This window comes from Pan paniscus, chromosome 16, assembly GCF_029289425.2.
Source record: "Pan paniscus chromosome 16, NHGRI_mPanPan1-v2.0_pri, whole genome shotgun sequence".
NCBI lineage: Eukaryota > Metazoa > Chordata > Mammalia > Primates > Hominidae > Pan > Pan paniscus.
Genome location: NC_073265.2, coordinates 75111170 through 75130018, shown reverse-complemented (window position 1 = coordinate 75130018; position 18849 = coordinate 75111170). Strand labels below are relative to the sequence as shown.

The following is an 18849-nucleotide window of genomic DNA, read 5'->3' as shown; positions in this document are numbered from 1 at the left end:
AATGACAAATCTGAGTGTAGCACCAACTTGCATATGGAAAACTAAATTCATAAGCTTCAGGGGAACAGATTAATAGCTGAAGCTAGGTAGTCTATCTTGGCCATCATCAAAAAAGCAAGGATTTGTACAAAACAAAAAGGAAAAAGCCACTGAGAATGAGAAAAAGCCTCTGGGACAAGTATGACTTTCACTAACATACAACACACTCTGATCCACCCATCACTGTAACCAGTAAGAATGAACTACTCAGCAGTTACGTCTTATTTTTAACGCTTATTTCTTCCAAAACTGAAACCTAATCACAGACTAGCTATCCCTTTCTTAAGAGAAACGTTTCTGCGCATGTTTTCTCAAGAATTACATAGTTGTCCTCTTGCTGGCCATGTTGACAGACCAAAAACAGTGGTGGTTTTTGTTACCTGACCACCACATGGTCAAGCAAATACAGGAAGGAAATGATAAATGATGTCTGAGGCAAATTTAGGCTTCTGACACTTCTTTAAAGGGGACTCATGATTGAACAGTCAAAATTCACCTTAATAATCCAAATGCAAATGGAACTGTCATCTCGATTTCATGTGGAAATGCATCTGTGGTTATTAACCTAGTGATGCCACTACTCTGGCAAGAAAAATGCTCCCCACACTAAAGAGCACAGAAGTTTCTTTAACCAAAGAATAAATTATATTAAGATTTTATTCTAGGAGCACATGACATGTACAAAAGTCTACCTTAAATTTGTAAGAGTTACATTTCTATAGATGAACCTCTTTTCTTCCTTCTTTGACCTTATAATTATATAATCTTACCAGCAGTTTAAAAATGGGTAAACAAGTTTCCTTGCCCAAAGAACCAAAATCTGTGTTAAATTTCATAAAATGTTATTAAAGTTAAAATCTGACTAAGCAATCCCCTTAGAACTATCCCTTGATCAAAACATCTCTAAGTGAGTCAGAGTAATTTCTGGGGGGAAAGAGGGTTGCTTTCCTCTGGGGATGTGATTTTTGGTACCTCCTTCCTTTCCTATACCTATCAACTTTGAAAAGATGCATCTTGGCACAGCAACCAGTCACACTAGAAAACAGTGATTACTGACACTTGATGGGTGTCGGCAGCCTCTGCAGGACTGGCGTGGCTCAGTCATGCACCACTGATTTCCTAAGCACTGTGGTCAATGCTTTTGGTGGGTCAAGGGCCACATCCCCTTCTTTCAAACTGGCTCCTTCCAAATCAGCAGTTAAACCTATGTCTTCTCACTCACAAAACAGTATGATTAAATCTATGAGTAGAATGTAAACTTGTTAGAAAATACCCTTTGGCTCTGAGATCACACTCAGGTGCTTTTTCTCTAAAGTAATGTGACCAGGGATTTTCCCAATCCTGGCCATTTTCTGAAGAAAGCACCAATTTCTTCATGACTGGCTACTTTCTCTGTAGTCTGAGACCATCAATACAGAGTTCCTCTGCAGTTTGAGACCATGAGTATGACTCCTTTTGGTAACAGGACAAGTAACTCACCTACACAAAATTTACCAACCTCAAGCCCATATATACTGCTGAAAGTCCATACATTTTTCTTCCTTCTCAAAACCTCAAAATCCTAAACATCCGTCATTTCTCACCATCTTTACTATATGTGCTAATAAAAATCAAAGTCTGAAATTCTCCCTGGTTTTTACTTTTTCTCATAGGATACTACAGACACAATCCCCACAGAGTTCACACTTGCTTGAGTTAAATTCTGACTACTGAGCCAGAAAGAGAAATAATTCCGGCCCATGTGGCCAAGGACGCAGCACCGAAATGAAAAGAACATCACCAGGCATCAGCTTACAGCCACTCCCATTCTTCTGAAATGCCAACCTGCCAGGGCCCCCAAAATAGACTTGTTGTTGTGGCTTTTTTTAAAAATTAGAGACCTCATTTAAATCCTGAGACAACAGCCAGCAAGTATCTATCACTAACAATCCAAAACATTAATAAAACTAAAAAGCTAAAGTCATCAAAAATTCTACCTCGGATTCCTTAAATCCCTCAACTGGGGAGGAAAAAGATTATAAATGGCTAAAAGCCCTTTACCAGGGAAAATAACCACTGTATTTAAATTGCGCTTCTTCCAAAGCAACTTCTTTTGCTCCATTGATTCATTTCTCTCCATAACCCTCCCCCACATTCTTAATACATATGTGTAAAGGGATTTTCAAAAATTGAAAAGAACAGCAAAAATAAACAATAAAGACAAAACAGGCTGCTTCTTACCTACAAAAGCCTAGGGGCAAGCATGGAGATAGGTCTTCTGTCTACAGCTGGTAACAGGTGGTGGTATAGAAGTGTGCATCAAACTGACCTTTAAAGACTTCAGGAGCCAAGATCGTGTCCGACTCCCGTTTCAGCTCCAGCCTCAACCCCCGTTAAGAAGTTTTATTCAGATAGTTTATTTCCACGGAGCAATAGCGGTTTCTCTTTGCTGCCTCGGAACATGGTTACCCACAGATGGAACAGGCTGCTGTGTGAGCAATCTGCTCAGTGCAGCTGCTTCACCAAGATAAAGCAGACACAAGGTCTGCCCTGTGACAGCAGCTCAGCAGACTGGGCTTGGGCGGAAATCCTGCATCCTATCCCCTGCACTGTGCAGGGTCTTGAATTCCCAGACTGCTGCCCAAAAGCAACAGGCAATGGAACTAGAGGTCCACTCCCCAAGCAGGAAAAGGAAGGAGTTCCCCGTCAACAACACCCCTAGCCCAAAAAAAAAACAAAAACACACAAAAAAAAACCACCAATGACCTAATACCACCATTTTGGATGTTGGGAAGTCAGCTCAGAACAATACTTACAGCTGTTCATGAAACCACTCTGACTCTAAATTTGCTCAGAATACAGACTAGGATGATAGGGGAGGAAGGGAGTTTCAGGCTTGTAGATAAAACACAGCTTTTTGGCACTGTTTTCCATGGTACTAGAGAACAGGACTAAGCCATGTGAACAAAAACATCTGCTAAATTCTTTCACCACTTTAGAGTACCTGTGATATAGGCATTGTTTTCTAGGTTTGCAAAGTTGCAACCACTCCAGAATGAGACAGGAGTGTTTATAAGCTTAAGCAACCAAGCAGTAAGTCTACAATACAGGAAGCAAAATCTGTCCAACCCTGAGACGACGTGCCCCTCCTGATGATGGTGACTATTAACTTGGCTACCTACCCAATGAGTGCAAGGCCTCAAAACAACAAAGATGCCTATATTTTTACCAGGACACCACAGTGACTCTTAAGGGAATCTGCTTCTCAGACTGTTAATTTTGTATTATGTTTTGCTTACCTGCTGCTGGCTCAGGCCCCTGGACAGGTAAAATAATCTTCTCTGGCTCCTCCCTTCCAGCAAAACATCCTGCAAGGCTCCCCGTGGCTTCCTCAGGAGTACTGCCCATTGGTAGGCTCTCCCCAGGTGGGAAAGTACTCACTTTTTCTGTAAAAGCACTCTCTAGTCCTTTAGTGAGAGGACCCAACTCAGGGCTGGACAGTGACATGTGACAGGCCTCCCCCTCAGTAAGCAGTGCTCCAGCGGCCTTGACTTGTTCGATGACAGCATCCACTATACGGCTGGCAGCCTCCTCTATCAAGTCTGCTCCCTTAGGCAGAGGTGCGTCCTGGGCAGAGACCGTGCAAGGTAGAGAGGGAGTGCTCCTTTCCCTGCCTGAAGGCGGGGCTCGCATGACTTCCCTCACGCCAGCTGGGGCCCCATCATCATGGGCTGAGAGCTCCATGTCTGTGGGGAGCTCCTTGGCAACAGGCTGCAGTAGGACAGGATGTGCTTCATCGTCTATTTGGGCTTCCTCAGCGTCGCCCATGGTACAGCTGTGGTCTGCTCCCTCCAGCTTCCCTTTCTCCCAATCAAGAGGTATCATCTCTGGGGTTCCAACTCCCTGTGGGTCAGTCACAGCTTTGTCCTGTAGAGCCACTGGCAAACCTAGAACGGCATTCTTCTCTTGGCTCAACAAGACGTTTGGAATCAGGATGTCTTGGGTGTTGTGTGATATATTCTCTCTTCTGGGCTCAGCCATACCTTGTAGAGCATTAACCCCTGTAACATCCACCGTCACATTTCCACTCACCTCACAGGCACTAGTTTTTCCCTGGGATTGAGTGTTCTTCACTCCAACATCCAGAGGAGAAGGCTGACTGCAGTTAAGAGCATCGGACCCATCAGACCCATCTGGCAACAGAGCGGAGCTGTTGTGCTCTGCCCCCAAGGCTTCCTGCCTTGACTCTGTGGCCAGACTTGCTCCTGGTGGCACCAGGCTCTGGGCAGCCCCACCTTGAGTCAGCAGTGAGACTTGTGGGGCCACTTCCTTGTTATGTTCAGTTTCTGCCTTAAGAAAGGCAGAGGATGCACCCGGTGAATTACTTAGCTGAAGTGCTTTGTCCTTGGCACAGTCAGCTGAGATTGATTTTTCATGAAATTGTTGAGTATCTTGTCCAGGAGGTGGTGTTCTCTGCTCTTCCTGCAAAGTTCCTGAAGAGAGAGCATTTTCCTTAATAGAGGAACAGGTCACTGCTTTATCCTTATCTTGTTCCTGAGCTGCAGAGCTTTCTGAAACCACCAGAAGTTTTCCTTCTTCAGTCAAAACTGAATCTAAAGCCAAAGTGGCCTTACCCACACTTTGCAGGGAAGAGTCAGTGTTCCCCTTGATATTCAGAGCTTCTGGGATTGCTGGAGGGGCGGGACCCTCATGCTCTCCACCAAGTCCTGTGAGACTGGTATTCCCCATCCCGTGCTGAAGTTCTGCAGCAGTGGAGGATGTGGACAGGTCTGCTGCCCTGTCTTCTAGTGGCGGCGTATCAGGCTCATTCGAATCTCCATCTTGGCCAACTCTATAATCTGTAGCCGTATGTAGTTCAGGAGTTGCTGTTCCCTTTTCTTTCTGGGAGGGGACAAAAGAAAGTGCGTCATCCTTGGTTACTGATTCACTGCCTGGACTGTTTGCCAGAGAGAAAGTACTGTCTGATATTACTGCCTGGTCTGGCACCAGTTCTTTCTCCATTTTAGGGACAACTGGATGTGGATGTGAAACCACCTCAAGCATATTTGTTAAAGGTTTATCTAGTTTCACATCTTTTCGTTGGCCTTTGTTATCCACCACTTTCAAAGGACAAAAATCCACACGTTCCTGGGTATCCCTTACAGGGTCAGAGGTGACTGTATGAGCCTGTGGGTCTTCACAGTGGGAGGCATCGGGTGGATCTTGTGAGCTGGGTTGCCTTGCTGTGGTGCTTTCGGGCTCGCTAACTATGTTATCACACAGTTTTGCAACCAAATCGCCACTAGAAGTCACTGTGTTCTGTTGACATGCAGAGTCTGCACAAAGTTTATCGTCTCCAGTTGTAGAACAAATGGGTGAGGATTTGCCCTTTTGGCTTTGAGCATGAGATGAATTTGTTTCTGAGTTCTGGTGTGGCATTACATCTTCTTCCAGCCCAAGAAGGGCTAAATCTGAGGGTGACATTGCCTCACCTATGCCTGCTGCTAAGACAGTATAAGGTTCTAATCCATCTGAAATCTTGTCTTTTGCAGCAGCTGGAATCACCACAGAATTCTGATCTACTGGAGCATCAGCACTCCCCTCATGACTTCGTGAAGTTTCCGTTTCTGCTGTTTTTTCAGTGGAGGTTTCTTCATTACTAAATGCAAGTGAAGACTCAGCAGGTTTGTTACCATCCAGGGAACTGGCGGCAGGGGCACAGTTTGGAACACTGATTTTATCCACAGGCTTACTTGTGACGTGCACGTCAGAGGCTCCAGCTGTGCCAATATTAGAGTTCTCAAATCTTTCCTTTGTACTTTCCCCTCCCTGAAGCACATTCTTCCGAACAGTGGCATCTGGGTTCATGAGCCCATGTTCCATTTCCCCTGCAGTGTCTGGGGTACTGACATTTGTTGTTGAAATGCCTCCCAGTTCACCTCCAGAGGAATACTGGGCTGTGCCTGGCTCCATGACCAAGTCTCTCTGAAGCACAGCATCTCCACTGCTCAGGGACTCCTGGTCTGTGGGCATTCCAGAAGATTTTGTTCCAGTTTCTTCATTTCTGTTTCCACAGGACGAAAGGCCTTCCGTGCCCTTTACTCCACAATCAGGCAAGCTCTGAAGGCAGCTGTCTTGATCAGATACAGTTCCAGAGTCCACAATAGGTGCTGGCTCCACCTCTTCCCCTTTTCTTTCCACGCCTTTATTTTTCTTCCTACAGGAACGGTCTGTATTCTCCTCCTCAACTATGCTTGACAAATCACAGGGACTTTCAGTCTGTGCAACAGGGCTCCCTGGGCAGCACTGAGTGCTCTCAGTCTCTTCAGAAGAAGAAAGTCGCTGAGGGTCCGTGGGCTCCGGTGCACAGGGAAGAAACTGGCCATCTGTCTCTGGGGCACTGGAAGGATCCTGTGCCGTCATCATTAAGGGCATAAGACTGTCCATCTGCTTGAGGTTTGTTTTCTAGGAGGAAATGAAATACACTTTTAAAAAACTGCCTGTAGGAGAAGATGTCACTGACACCTCTGAGCAAAAATTCTGTTGGACAGAACTCACTTCTATTCTAGCTCTTCTAAGGTCACATGATAAGCGAATCTAAAAGAATACAAATAAATTTCCTCTTATTTCTGATATTACTTTCCTTTCATATCTGCCTATATACTGGGATGTTCAAAATAGATTAGGATATATGAAATATCTATTTTCTAAATTTTGAATTTATTTTAGGAAGTAGATTAAAACTGAGTCTCGCCGGGCATGGTGGCTCATGCCTGTAATCCCAGCACTTTGGGAGGCTGAGGCAGGCAGATCACCTGAGGTCAGGAGTTCGAGACCAGCCTCAACATGGAGAAACCCTGTCTCTACTAAAAATACAAAATTAGCCGGGCGTGGTGGTGCATGCCTGTAATCTCAGCTACTTGGGAGGCTGAGGCAGGAGAATTGCTTGTACCTGGGAGGCAGAGGTTGCAGTGAGCCGAGACAGCACCACTGCACTCCAGCCTGGGCAACAAGAGCAAAACTCCGTCTTAAAAAAAATAAAAATAAAAGAGTCTCAAAAACCTGATTTTTAAAAAGCTCAGTGAATATCTTCAATTGAGCTGCTAACATTAAGGTGGGCTCTCTCATTCTGAGGCCAGGCTGAAGTGCAGTGGTGTGATCACAGCTCACCGCAGCCTTGAACTCCTGGGCTCAAGTGACCCTGCCGCCTCAGCCTCTTGAGTAGCTAGGACTACAGGTGTGCACCATTGCACCTGACTAATTGTTTTATTTTTTGTAGAGACGGGGTCTCACTATGTTGCCCAGGCTGTTCTCCAACTCCTGAGCCTATGGGATCCTCCTACCTTGGTCTCCCGAAGTGCTGGGATTATAGGGCGTACACCACTGTGTCCCACCTATATTTTTCATTGTCTTCAGAAGGGCAGAGCCTACTTACACCCTGCCTCATATATACAAGTAAAAACAAATCCTAGCTCTTTTCCATTACAAGGTGCAGCCAATGTGCCTGTGCCCTAAATACTTACTGAGTTCAGTGTCCTTTAATCCCCAAAATATGTTCCAACCAATCTAACTTAACCATCGAGTTATGAGGTCATAATTTCAGGAACAGTGGAATGGCAGATATTCTTTCACCTTTTGATAAAATCAGAACATATTAAATATAAAATAAATGAGAACATATACCTATATACTGTCAGAGTATATTATGGATACTATATGTAATCTCAAAAATGGATTTTGCAACTTTAAAGTATTTAAAAAATATAAACAGATATAACCAACGGCATGGGAATGATAAAGAAAATCAAGGTTCATAAAACTGATGGAAGAAATACTAGCCATTATTAACTATGAGGACCATATTGCAATTAGAAAAAAATTATTAATCTAAGTTTATAAATATGCAAAAATCCCATGTGCATGCAGCAAGGTTTAAAATGGAGAAAAACAAATACAGGTGATCTTTAGTGATTTTACCTTTATATCAAAATTTCAAAAATTCTTATAAAAATATTTTCTCAACACCTAAAATCTATTTTTCCAAACATCTGGTTTGCTCGCCATTCATTACCTGATCTACTGCAATAATATGCACACCTACTGCCATCCATCCTCTCATTCACCTACTCACTCAGTGAATATATTGGGCACTTACAGGGTTCCATCATCAGACCATTCCTATCTACCTACTGAGCCTATTGTAAAAGTTTATATGTACAAGTGTAAAATGTGTCATGCTTGTTAAAGTCTTTCTAGTAGAGTGTACAAGCAAAATGGACTTTCACTAAAAGCTTCTGTGTTAGGCTCCTTAAGAGTATTCAAAATTAGCTTATTTCCACTCCTGCTGAGAGTACGACAGTCTCCTAAAAATCAGGAAATAAAGTCATTAAATTTAATAAATGGTAAACATTATAAAACAGAAATCTGGAGAAACAAGTAGTGTTGCCTAAAGAAAGTAGCACATGTATGTTCCCACAGTTTTAATTTCTCGTATTTGCCTGCCAACCATTTCCATATCTTGGCAGGTAACTTTGGCACCTGCAAAACTATATTTTCAAGTGAACTACCATTCACCTAGTAAAAAGAGCTCTAAGGAAAAACCTGATTGCCTAGAAGTCCACTCAGAGGAAAATGAAATGTCACTTGCTCTGGAACAAACACAATTCTAAAACACAAAAGTGGGAGCATCACATAACCCTATGGAATTTCTTGGCTTGCTGGTCTCAAATAATGCATGCTCCCAAAGAAGCCTCTGGCATTGAGCTGACCTTAAATGAAATTACTGTCCAGTGGTTTCCAAATCAAATCAGCTCTGAAATAAACTGGGTGGAAAAATTACCTAAACACAGCCTTTCAGATGTTATGGCCAAGAGAGATGTACACATATGACGTTTATGTTATTCATAATAAATGCTAACAGGGAGTCTGTAATGTTTTTATGTCTGGCAACAACTTTATCTTGAAGACTTGAGTGGATTATAAAATCTTTTCTGTTTTTTTTAGTTATCTTTGTACCATACAACTATTGATTTAAATATAGTAACACTATATTTAAATGGTACATATCATCGCCACTAAAATAGTTGTAAAAATACTCCTGATTAAATTTGGTTCTTGTTCTTTGGCAACAATCTCAGAAACTGTTGGTTCTTTCATTTTGTAAAGTTAAGCCAAACACAGACAAATATCCTTTTATGCCAGGAATTTAGTTCTAGTTGTTGCATATTTCTGTACCTGAAATGTGTGTCTTCCATTATTCCCAAAACCAATGAAAAAAACCTCTCAGTCCCCCTACGGCTACAACCTTAATGCTAGCTCTGATCTGTAAGTGGTAACATTTAATACTGCTAATACTGCTTTACAGGTCTCAGAATCTTTGGGGAAAGTCTTTCTTTTTCTGTTTTTGAGACAAGGTCTTGCTCTGTCACCCAGGCAGGAGTGCAGTGGTGTCATCTCAGCTCACTGCAACCTCTGCCTCCCAGGCTCACATGATCTGCCTGCCTCAGACCCCCAAGTAGCTGGGACTATAGGCGTACGCCACCATGCCCAGCTAACTTCTGTAGAGCCAGAGTTTCTCCATGTTGCCCAGGCTGGTCTCAAACTCCTGAGCTCAAGTGATCCACCTGTGTTGGCCCTTCCAAAGTGCTGGGATTACAGGCATGAGCCACTGTGCCTGGCCAGGAAAGTTTTTTTTTTTTGAGACGGAGTCTCGCTCTGTTGCCCAGGCTAGAGTGCAATGGCGTGACCTCGGCTCACTGCAAGCTCCGCCTCCTGGGTTCAGGCCATTCTCCTGCCTCAGCCTTCCGAGTAGCTGGGACTACAGGCGCCCGCCACCAGGCCGGCCAATTTTTTGTATTTTTAGTAGAGACAGGGTTTCACCGTGTTAGCCAGGATGGTCTCGATCTCCTGACCTTGTGATCCGCCCGTCTCAGCCTCCCACCAGGAAAGCATTTTTATGTTCTAATTATATCAAGGTTCATTGGAGGAGGGCGGGGACACACACATACAAAACACACACATACACATGCATATACTTAAAAATAAAAGCTTTCTGACTTACCATTAGTTGCTGTTGGATGTTCATAAGTTTAAAAATTGGTCCAGTGCAACTGTCTCCAGGAAATGGGTGTTCATGATGTGAATCAGACTCAGAGGTTAATGTATAGATGTCCAACTCTCGATGATGCCTCACAGAACAGTCTCCATACGGTATTTCATAGGATAAACTGCTCCAGGAGTCTGGTTCTCCAGCATTCTCCCTACATGCAAGCATCTCTGGTTAATATATATATATTCTGCCTCCCAGGCATAGGCTTAACGTTCTAAGTCTTACTTCGTATTTCTAACCTGATTGTTCTTTGAGGTTCACCAGCAAAAATTAGTATATATACCTCCCAAATGATTCAGGCATATAACCAATAGCTCCATCCTCCTCACAAGAGATCACAAATGGGTTAAATGAAAACTGCAGGACTCCTAGCCCTAACAATGTTCTTTAGATCAAGATAAAGAGATGTCTGGGATCTAATAATAGTTAATATTATGCTAACAACCAAGTAATGAGGAAGTGCAAGGAAGATGGTTTTAGCCTGATTTTCAACAAAATCAAGGCTTATTAAGAGGTGCTCTTAAAATAAATTAGACCATATGCTAACTACAGTCAATTATAATGGCAAGAGAAGAACCACTCACTCCAACCCTTACAAGGGCACTCCAACTTTTCTAACAATAGGTGCAGAAAACACTCTCAAGATTATTGAAGTCAATTACACAAAGAAAAACTATTACAATGACATATTGTTCAACACTTGTCAATATAATTATCGTATCCTATTTGGAATAAAGCACTTGGTTCCAAGAACTTAAAGTTAAACTTCATAAAATTTAAAAAACAAGCAAGTTTGCTCAACTCATATCATTATAAACAAATATAACAACTTTCCACCATTATACGCCAACTGATTTGAACAAGGCAAGTGGGTTTCTCCTCTAAAGGCTACAGCACCTCCAATTCCACCCTTGCATCCAGAAGGCATACCCATGCCCGTAATGCCTGCTGTGATACCACACATAATCTGCGCTGTGCTTTTTTGCAGCAGATGAAAGAATCTTGGGGCATACAATAAACAGGGATGAGGCACACAATCATACCCCACACAATCTCATATTATTAACTATTGTACTTGAGCACGCATTTCAAGTGTTAAGCACCCTCTTCTACATTCAGCACAAATGTAAATGTCTGAAGCCCTAACCATTGGTGTCACTATTCTTTCTCATTAGTCTGATACACAGTGTGGTATACAGAGTTAGAGATTTCTGGGTACAAAATTTTATCTCCTAACTATATGATGCTAGACAAATTTCTTAACTTTTCTGAGCCTTAATTTCATAATATGCAAACACAGATATTATAATCTAAGCACTGTTTTGAGAATTAGAGAAAATGTGCATAAAAAACTACATCTATGGTGTTTGACACAGAGAAATCACACACGGATACTGCCTATTCTTCCTCCTTCTACTCTTTCATTCGTTTAAAAATAATCCCTAGTAAGCCTTCCCTTCTTAAAAGTAGAAAAACATATCTACTTTTTTCTATTTTTCTACTTGTATCAGAAAATCCTACTTTCTCTGAAAGCTTTAAACATAATGAAAACACTCCTCAAACAGCATTCTGATAAGGTGCCTAGCAGCTCAAAGATCAGGCACAATAATAGATTATGCTTTCCATCAACCCTTTCCTCCTTATATGAAATGTTATTTTTCCTTTCCTTACAACATTAACACCTTTGAATATCCCATATCATATCTCATTTATTTATTTATTTATTTATTTATTTATTTATTTATTTATTTTTGAGACAGAGTCCCGCTCTGTCGCCAAGGCTGGAGTGCGGTGGTGCGATCTTGGCTCAATGCAACCTCTAACTCCCAGGTTCATCGATTCTCCTGCCTCAGCCTCCTGAGTAGCTGCGATTACAGGCGCGTCCCACCACGCCCAGCTAATTTTTTTGTATTTTTAGTAAGGACAGGTGTTTTGCCACATTGGCCAGGCTGATCTCGAACTCCTGACCTCAGGTGATCCACCCACCTTGGCCTCCCAACCTATATCACAGTTATTATAATCCCACCGAAGCAAACAATAGATTGGTAAAGTATCCCTGAGATTCTGGGAGGAAGGTTATATTTGAGATCATTATCATGTTTTGAAATAGAAGAAACTAAAGAATTAAGAAATTACAGACATGCTATCTAGCCACTGAAAAATATGAGAAAGATTACTTCAACTGTCTCTCCAGTTTTTTCTACTAAGTCACACCTGTCTGTCATTAACAATTCACCTGAGACTAATTGGAATTTTAAAGCTAAAAATATGCTACAGTGGCAGCCATAAAAAAGGATGAGTTCATGTCCTTTGTAGAGAAATGGATGAAGCTGGAAACCATCGTTCTCAGCAAACTAACACAGGAACAGAAAACCAAACACCACATGTTCTCACTCATAAGTGGGAGTTGAACAATAAGAACACATGGACACAGGAAGGGGAACATCACACACCGGGGTCGGTCAGGTGGTTGGGGGCTAGGGGAGGGAGAGCATTAGCAGAAATACCTAACGTAGATGACGGGTTGATGGGTGCAGCAAACCACGACGGCACGTATATACCTATGTAATAAACCTGCACGTTCTACACATGCATCCCAGAACTTACAGTGTAATAATAAAAAAAAAAATTTTTTTTAAGGCTACAGTGGAAAACGTATAAGGCAATGGAAAATCATGTACTGGCTGACGGTAATAATAATTAAGTGTACTCCAAAAACTACTATTACAACTTCCATACCCAAGAGTGGCTCCCCAAAAGCAGCTTAAAATAAGAATGGCATATGCTATACTACATGTTTTACATATTTTACTAAGTTGCTATACTCTGAGTGAAATGACCTCAAACAGAAAAGCACTTGTAAAATACTCTCGACAGTTCAAAGAAACGACTCAAGAAGTCAAACAGTGGGGAGACAACTTCTCTATCAATGTAGCTTTCAAGCCTACATTGACAGAGTCACTAACATGCCTTATTGTGTGGCAGACATTAGTGGCATATCTGCTTAATCAGATTATCACATACAGCCATATTCCAACAAAAAAGATCTCTGAAAACAAAACCTGCTTTATATACCACCACTGAGCATGACCCAAATATAACAAGATTAGAGGACACTGTTTGCCAAGGCAGGAGCAATTAAAAAGTGATACAGTCCATTCTCCATGAAATGGAGTATTCTACCAACCTTCTCAAAATTAAATTTGAGAATTTAATTCTCAAACTGTTCCATTTCTAATATCTAAACCTTGGGAAATCCCTTTCTCTAACCACAGCCTACTTACCTTCTACCTCTCCCACTCTCACCTTCCAGAGGAATGTGCTTTTGTTGTCACAATTACCTCCAGGTACTAACCCTTCAATCTCCCAATTCATGTCCCTGGGGACTTTTGTTGCTTCCTCGTCCCTCTAGATACTAAAGATCAGTCATTGCAAGTATTTTCCCACTGGCTTCCATGAATATCTGTTGCTACTGACACTCTTCCAAACTCATTTCGCCTACAGGTCTGGGTAAGTCCCATCATCCATTCATTCAGCAAGTATGTATGTGCCAGGCACTATTTAAGGTACTGGTGAAGCAAACCAAAATCCCTGTTCTGTCGAACAAGGGAGACAACAGCAATCAAGATAAATAAGTAAAACACCTAGAAGATAGCAAGTGCTACAGAGATTAAAGCAGGAATGAAGGTTGCAATTTTAAATGTGGTGGATCAAGGGTGGCCTCATTAATGTGACATTTCAGAAAATACATTTCCTGCTCTGTGTTACCACCATATAAAACCTTTACTGGGTCCACTAGTAAAATCTCGCAAAACTCTATGCATAAGAATGTTTACTGCAACTTTTGGCACAACTTCATTAAAAACTGGAAGCAATCTAACCAGTTAGTAACTGAAGCGCTGATTGGTAAATTAAAGAACAGATCTATAGACTATTATGTAGCCATTAAAAATAACTGAAATAAAAGTTCAATAACATTGAAATCTACAAAGTCCTGTGAAATAAGCAAAATAAAAAGTAAAAAAAAAGTACATAAGTCTAGTCTGTAAAACGCACAAATATAAAAAGTATCAGCGTGGTTGAGATATACATTTTACCAATCTTTTTAATAATTGCTTCGAAAGGTCCATTCAGCCAGGCCTCATTGCTGCTCAGTAATCCTTTTACTCACCTGTACACTAATCTTCCCCCACTGGGATTAAAGTTTATATAATTTCCTCTAATGCCAAACATTAACCTTGCTTACTTCATTCTCAAAAGACCTTTTCTCCTTTCTCAGTGATAAGCTTGAGGCCATCTAATGTAAGCCAAAACAACTGTCATTACAAAAAACAACAACAACAACAACAATGCATTTCCCCACCTTCTCCAACTTCAGGATACCTCTTCTAGACTGAGGTTTTGCTCTGTTTCTTCCTGCCCTCCTTGGGTCCCTGCTTCAGTAAATCATCCCCTGGCTGCCTGCGGTTTTCCACCCACTTCTGGACTAGCTCCTTCCCCACTCCAGCGGTAGGAATCCTTATTCAACCCTGTCGATCAGTTCTCACCCAAGGAATATGGCCCCCAGGGGACATTTGACAATATCTGGAGACATCTTTGGTTGTCACAACTCAGGAGTAGGAGGGGATCCTACAAAGCACAGGACTGCTCCCTACAACAAAGAATTATCAGGCCCAAACTCGGTAGTGCTGGCATCCAGAAATCCTGCTGAACGCACTGAAACATGTTCTGTCTTCCTCTTCCTCTTTCCTTCAGGGAGTCTCACCATCTCTACCTCCTTTCCAGCCATTTCAACATTTTAAGGCTTTGTGATCTGGCTCCTACTCACTTTGGTTTTTGTTTTTTGAGACAGAGTCTCGTTCTGTCACCCAGGCTGGAGTGCAGTGGCGCGATCTCGGCTAACTGCAACCTCTGCCTCCCAGGTTCAAGAGATTCTCCTGCCTCAGCCTCCCAAGTAGCAGGGATTACAGGGCGTGTGCCACCACACTTGGCTAATTTTTCTATTTTTAGTAGAGATGGGGTTTTGCCATGTTGGCCAGGCTGGTCTTGAACTCCTGAACTCAGGTGATCCATCCTTCTCTACCTCCCAAAGTGCTGGGATTACAGGCGTCAGCCACCACACCTGGCCTCCTACTCACTCTGAATGCTACCAAAGCTTTGTCACAGGTATCCAGTGATAAGTAAATATCAAAATCCAGTGGCTTTTTTTTTTTTTTTTTTTTTTGAGACAGAGTCTCGCTCTGTCGCCCAGCTGGAGTGCAGTGGCACAATCTCGGCTCACTGCAAGCTCCGCCTCCCAGGTTCACGCCATTCTCCTGCCTCAGCCTCCCAAGTAGCTGGGACTACAGGCGCCCGCCACCATGCCCAGCTAATTTTTTGTATTTTTAGTAGCAATGGGGTTTCACCATGTTAGCCAGGATGGTCTTGATCTCCTGACCTTGTGATCCACCTGCCTTGGCCTCCCAAAGTGCTGGGATTACACGCGTGAGCCACCACACCCGGCCCAGTGGCCTTTCTTTATCCCTGTCAACCCTGAGTTTTGCAGAATTTAAAAATGTTGATCTGGCTGGGCATGGTGGCTCACAGTTGTAATCCCAGCACTTTGGATCACCTGAGGTCAGGAGTTCAAGGCCAGCCTGGCCAACATGGCGAAACCCCCCCTCTACCAAAAATACAAAAATTAGCCGGGTGTAGTGGCGTGCACCTGTAATCCCAGCAACTCGGGAGGCTGAGGCAGGAGAATCGCCTGAACCCGGGAGGCAGAGGTTGCAGTGAGCTGAGATCGATGCATTGCACTGCAGCCTGGGCAACAAGAGTGAAACTCTGTCTCAAAAAAAAAAAAAAGAAAAGAAAAAAACATGTTGATCTGATTCTTCTTTTAAAATGTATTCTTATTTGCCATCCACAAAAATCCATCCTATACATCTACTGTTTTCCCTGGCTCCTCTTCCTCATCTCCTAGAGGTGAACACATCAATTCTCTGCATTCAGTCCTCTTCTTTCATCTATCCTTTCCCACAGCCCCAATTCACCCCCACAATCTCTTTCTCTTGACTCAAAGTCTCTCTTAGTTCTGCACCAACACTTCCAACTACTTTATGAATGTCTTTACCAGGGTGTCTAATGGGCACCTTCAAATTTCAAACCTCAATTTTATGTTACTCCATAATCAAAAGCAGCAGCAATGCCAAACCTATTTCCACTTATGAAACCACTGTTATCCCTAGCAATACCACTTCCCTTGTTCAGAACATTCTGAACATGTTGACTTCGTGTTTGCAATGCTTCCCCCATTCAGCTCCTTATTTCAAATCCTACAGGCACTGGTCTAGTTCAGACTTTGACTGAATTACCTGGACTCTTACAGCCACTCTTGTTATGGGGCAATTACCCTAGGGCCTTCACTACCCCCCAATCTATCAGAAACAACTGTTTCAAAGCAATAGTGACATCATTCTTTTGCTCAAAAGCTCTGTTCTACAAAACAAAACAACGTTTTTTTTTGTTCTTTTTGTATTGAGAGTGAAATACATGTGTGCCTGTATCACCTAGGCTTTCTCTCTTCATCATAACCTTAATTCTGCAAAGCATCCTATCTCTACTGTATAGATATATAAAGCAAAGAGCCACAGAACTTCATGACCAAGGTCACCCAGCTAATAAGCAGAGCCAGAATACTATCTCTTTCTACTCTACCACAGTGCCTCTATAGGCCATGCCACACCAGCAACTCTTCTGCCGGGCCATCACCATTCTCCGTATTCACCGATGTTCTTTTCCAGCCACAATTAATCTTCTTATACCCCATTCTGCAGCCAAACTGTAAATGTGCATTCCTCAAAGACACCTCATCATCCAGGGATTCCAGCCTATCCAAAACCCACCCAACTTTCGGTCTGGCTTACTGATCGCTTTTCCATTCTTTTCTCTATGGACATAGGATCTTTCCCCCCCTCCTTATTATATTACTCTCTTGTGACTTTTTTTTTCCTTTTTTCTTTTTTTTTGATAGAGGGTCACTCATGCTGGAGTGTGCTGGTGCAATCTCAGCTCACTGCAGCCTCAACCTCCGGGGCTCCAGTGATCCTCCCACTTCAGCCCCCTGAGTAGCTGAGACTACAGGCACGCACCACCATACGAGCTAATTTTTGGATTTTTCCTAGAGACACGGTTTTGTCATGTTGCCCAGGCTGGTCTTGAACTCCTGGACTTAAGCAATCTGCCTGCCTCAAGCAATCTGCCTGCCTCAGTCTCCCAAAGTGCTGGGATTACAGGCGTGAGCCACTGCGCCTGGTCTCTACTGGCTTTAAAAAATACACACACACACACACACACACACACACACACACACACACACACACACCTCTTTGGGCTATTTAATAGGTATTTATATACTTTTCTCAGCTCTCTGACTAGAACAGAAGCTCCGTATTAGGTGTGGGACAGTGTCTGCTGGAGTTGCATTTTACTGAGGGTTTAAGATCCAAAGTTGGTACATAATATAAAAATACGAGTAAACAAAGAATTTCTCTTTATCACTTTTTTTTGGCCAGTTAACAAATAAAATCTTGGCCTAACATTTTTGGGCCATGTTACATAAAAACTACACATCTCCAAACAACAGCATCACAAAGCAGAACCGGACATGCACACAGAAGAGGAATGTGGGAATGGAGACCGATGTGGTTACAAACTGACTTCTCAACATAGAAAATGAGTATTTAGCTTAGTGTCTGCCCCTCTTCCCCAAATGCACATGCACACAGCTTGTCCTTTTCTCTTCATAATAATTATAATTTTGTTAATGGGTACAAGGTACATTATTTAGGTGATGGTTATACTAAAAGCCTACAGTCACCACTACTACAAAATATGTCCATGTAACAAAACCGCACTTGTGGCTGGGCATGGTGGCTCACGCCTGCAATCTCAGCACTTTGGGAGGCCGAGGTGGGTGGATCACAAGGTCAAGAGATCCAGACCATCCTGGCCAACATGATGAAACCCCGTCTCTACTAAAAATACAAAAATTAGCTGGGTGTGGTGGTACACGCCTGTAGTCCCAGCTACTCGGGAGGCTGAGGCAGGAGAATCGTTTGAACCCGGGAGGTGGAGGTTGCAGTGAGCCGAGATCACACCATTGCACTCTAGCCTGGCGACAGAGCGAGACTCCATCTCAAAAAAACAAAAAACAAAAACAAAAAACTGCACTTGTATCTCTTAAATATATACAAATATTTTAAAAGTTACAATTTTGGTAGGATCAGTATTCAGTATCTACATTACTATGCATCTAGAAATGTTGTACACAGGTGATCTAAGTAATATACTATGATTACTTGCCTTACTTGTACAAATTATTTTTCTCTTGAATAAAGTCAGTCATTTTCGGTCAGGCACAGTGGCTCACATCTGTAATCCCAGCACTTTGGGAGGCCGACGCAGGCAGATCACGAGGTCAGGAGATTGAGACCATCCTGGCTAACTGGGAAACCCCGTCTCCACCAAAAAAATACAAAAAATTAGCCAGGTGTGGTGGCACGCACCTGTAATCCCAGCTACTCAGAAGTCTGAGGCAGAAGAATCACTTGAACCCAAGAGGCAGAGGTTGCAGTGAGTCGAGACTGCGCCACTGCACTCCAGCCTGGGCAACAGAGCGAGACTCCATTTAAAAAAAAAAAAAAAAAAGTAAGTTATTTTCTTTTTTCTAATTACTCCCAACT

General features: G+C 42.6%; 1 protein-coding gene across 13 annotated transcripts in view; it reads right to left on the bottom strand.

Moving 5' to 3' along the window:
- Positions 1-18849, bottom strand: part of AKAP13 (A-kinase anchoring protein 13) — a 361925-nt gene that overhangs the window by 162632 nt on the left and 180444 nt on the right. For all 13 annotated transcript variants that reach the window (XM_055098908.2, XM_055098910.2, XM_055098909.2 and 10 more), the window contains exons 6-7: positions 10079-10277; positions 3318-6483 (exon numbers count right to left, since the gene is read on the bottom strand). In XM_055098908.2, coding sequence (XP_054954883.2) covers positions 3318-6483; positions 10079-10277 — 3365 coding nt within the window. The remainder of the gene's footprint in view (positions 1-3317; positions 6484-10078; positions 10278-18849) is intronic.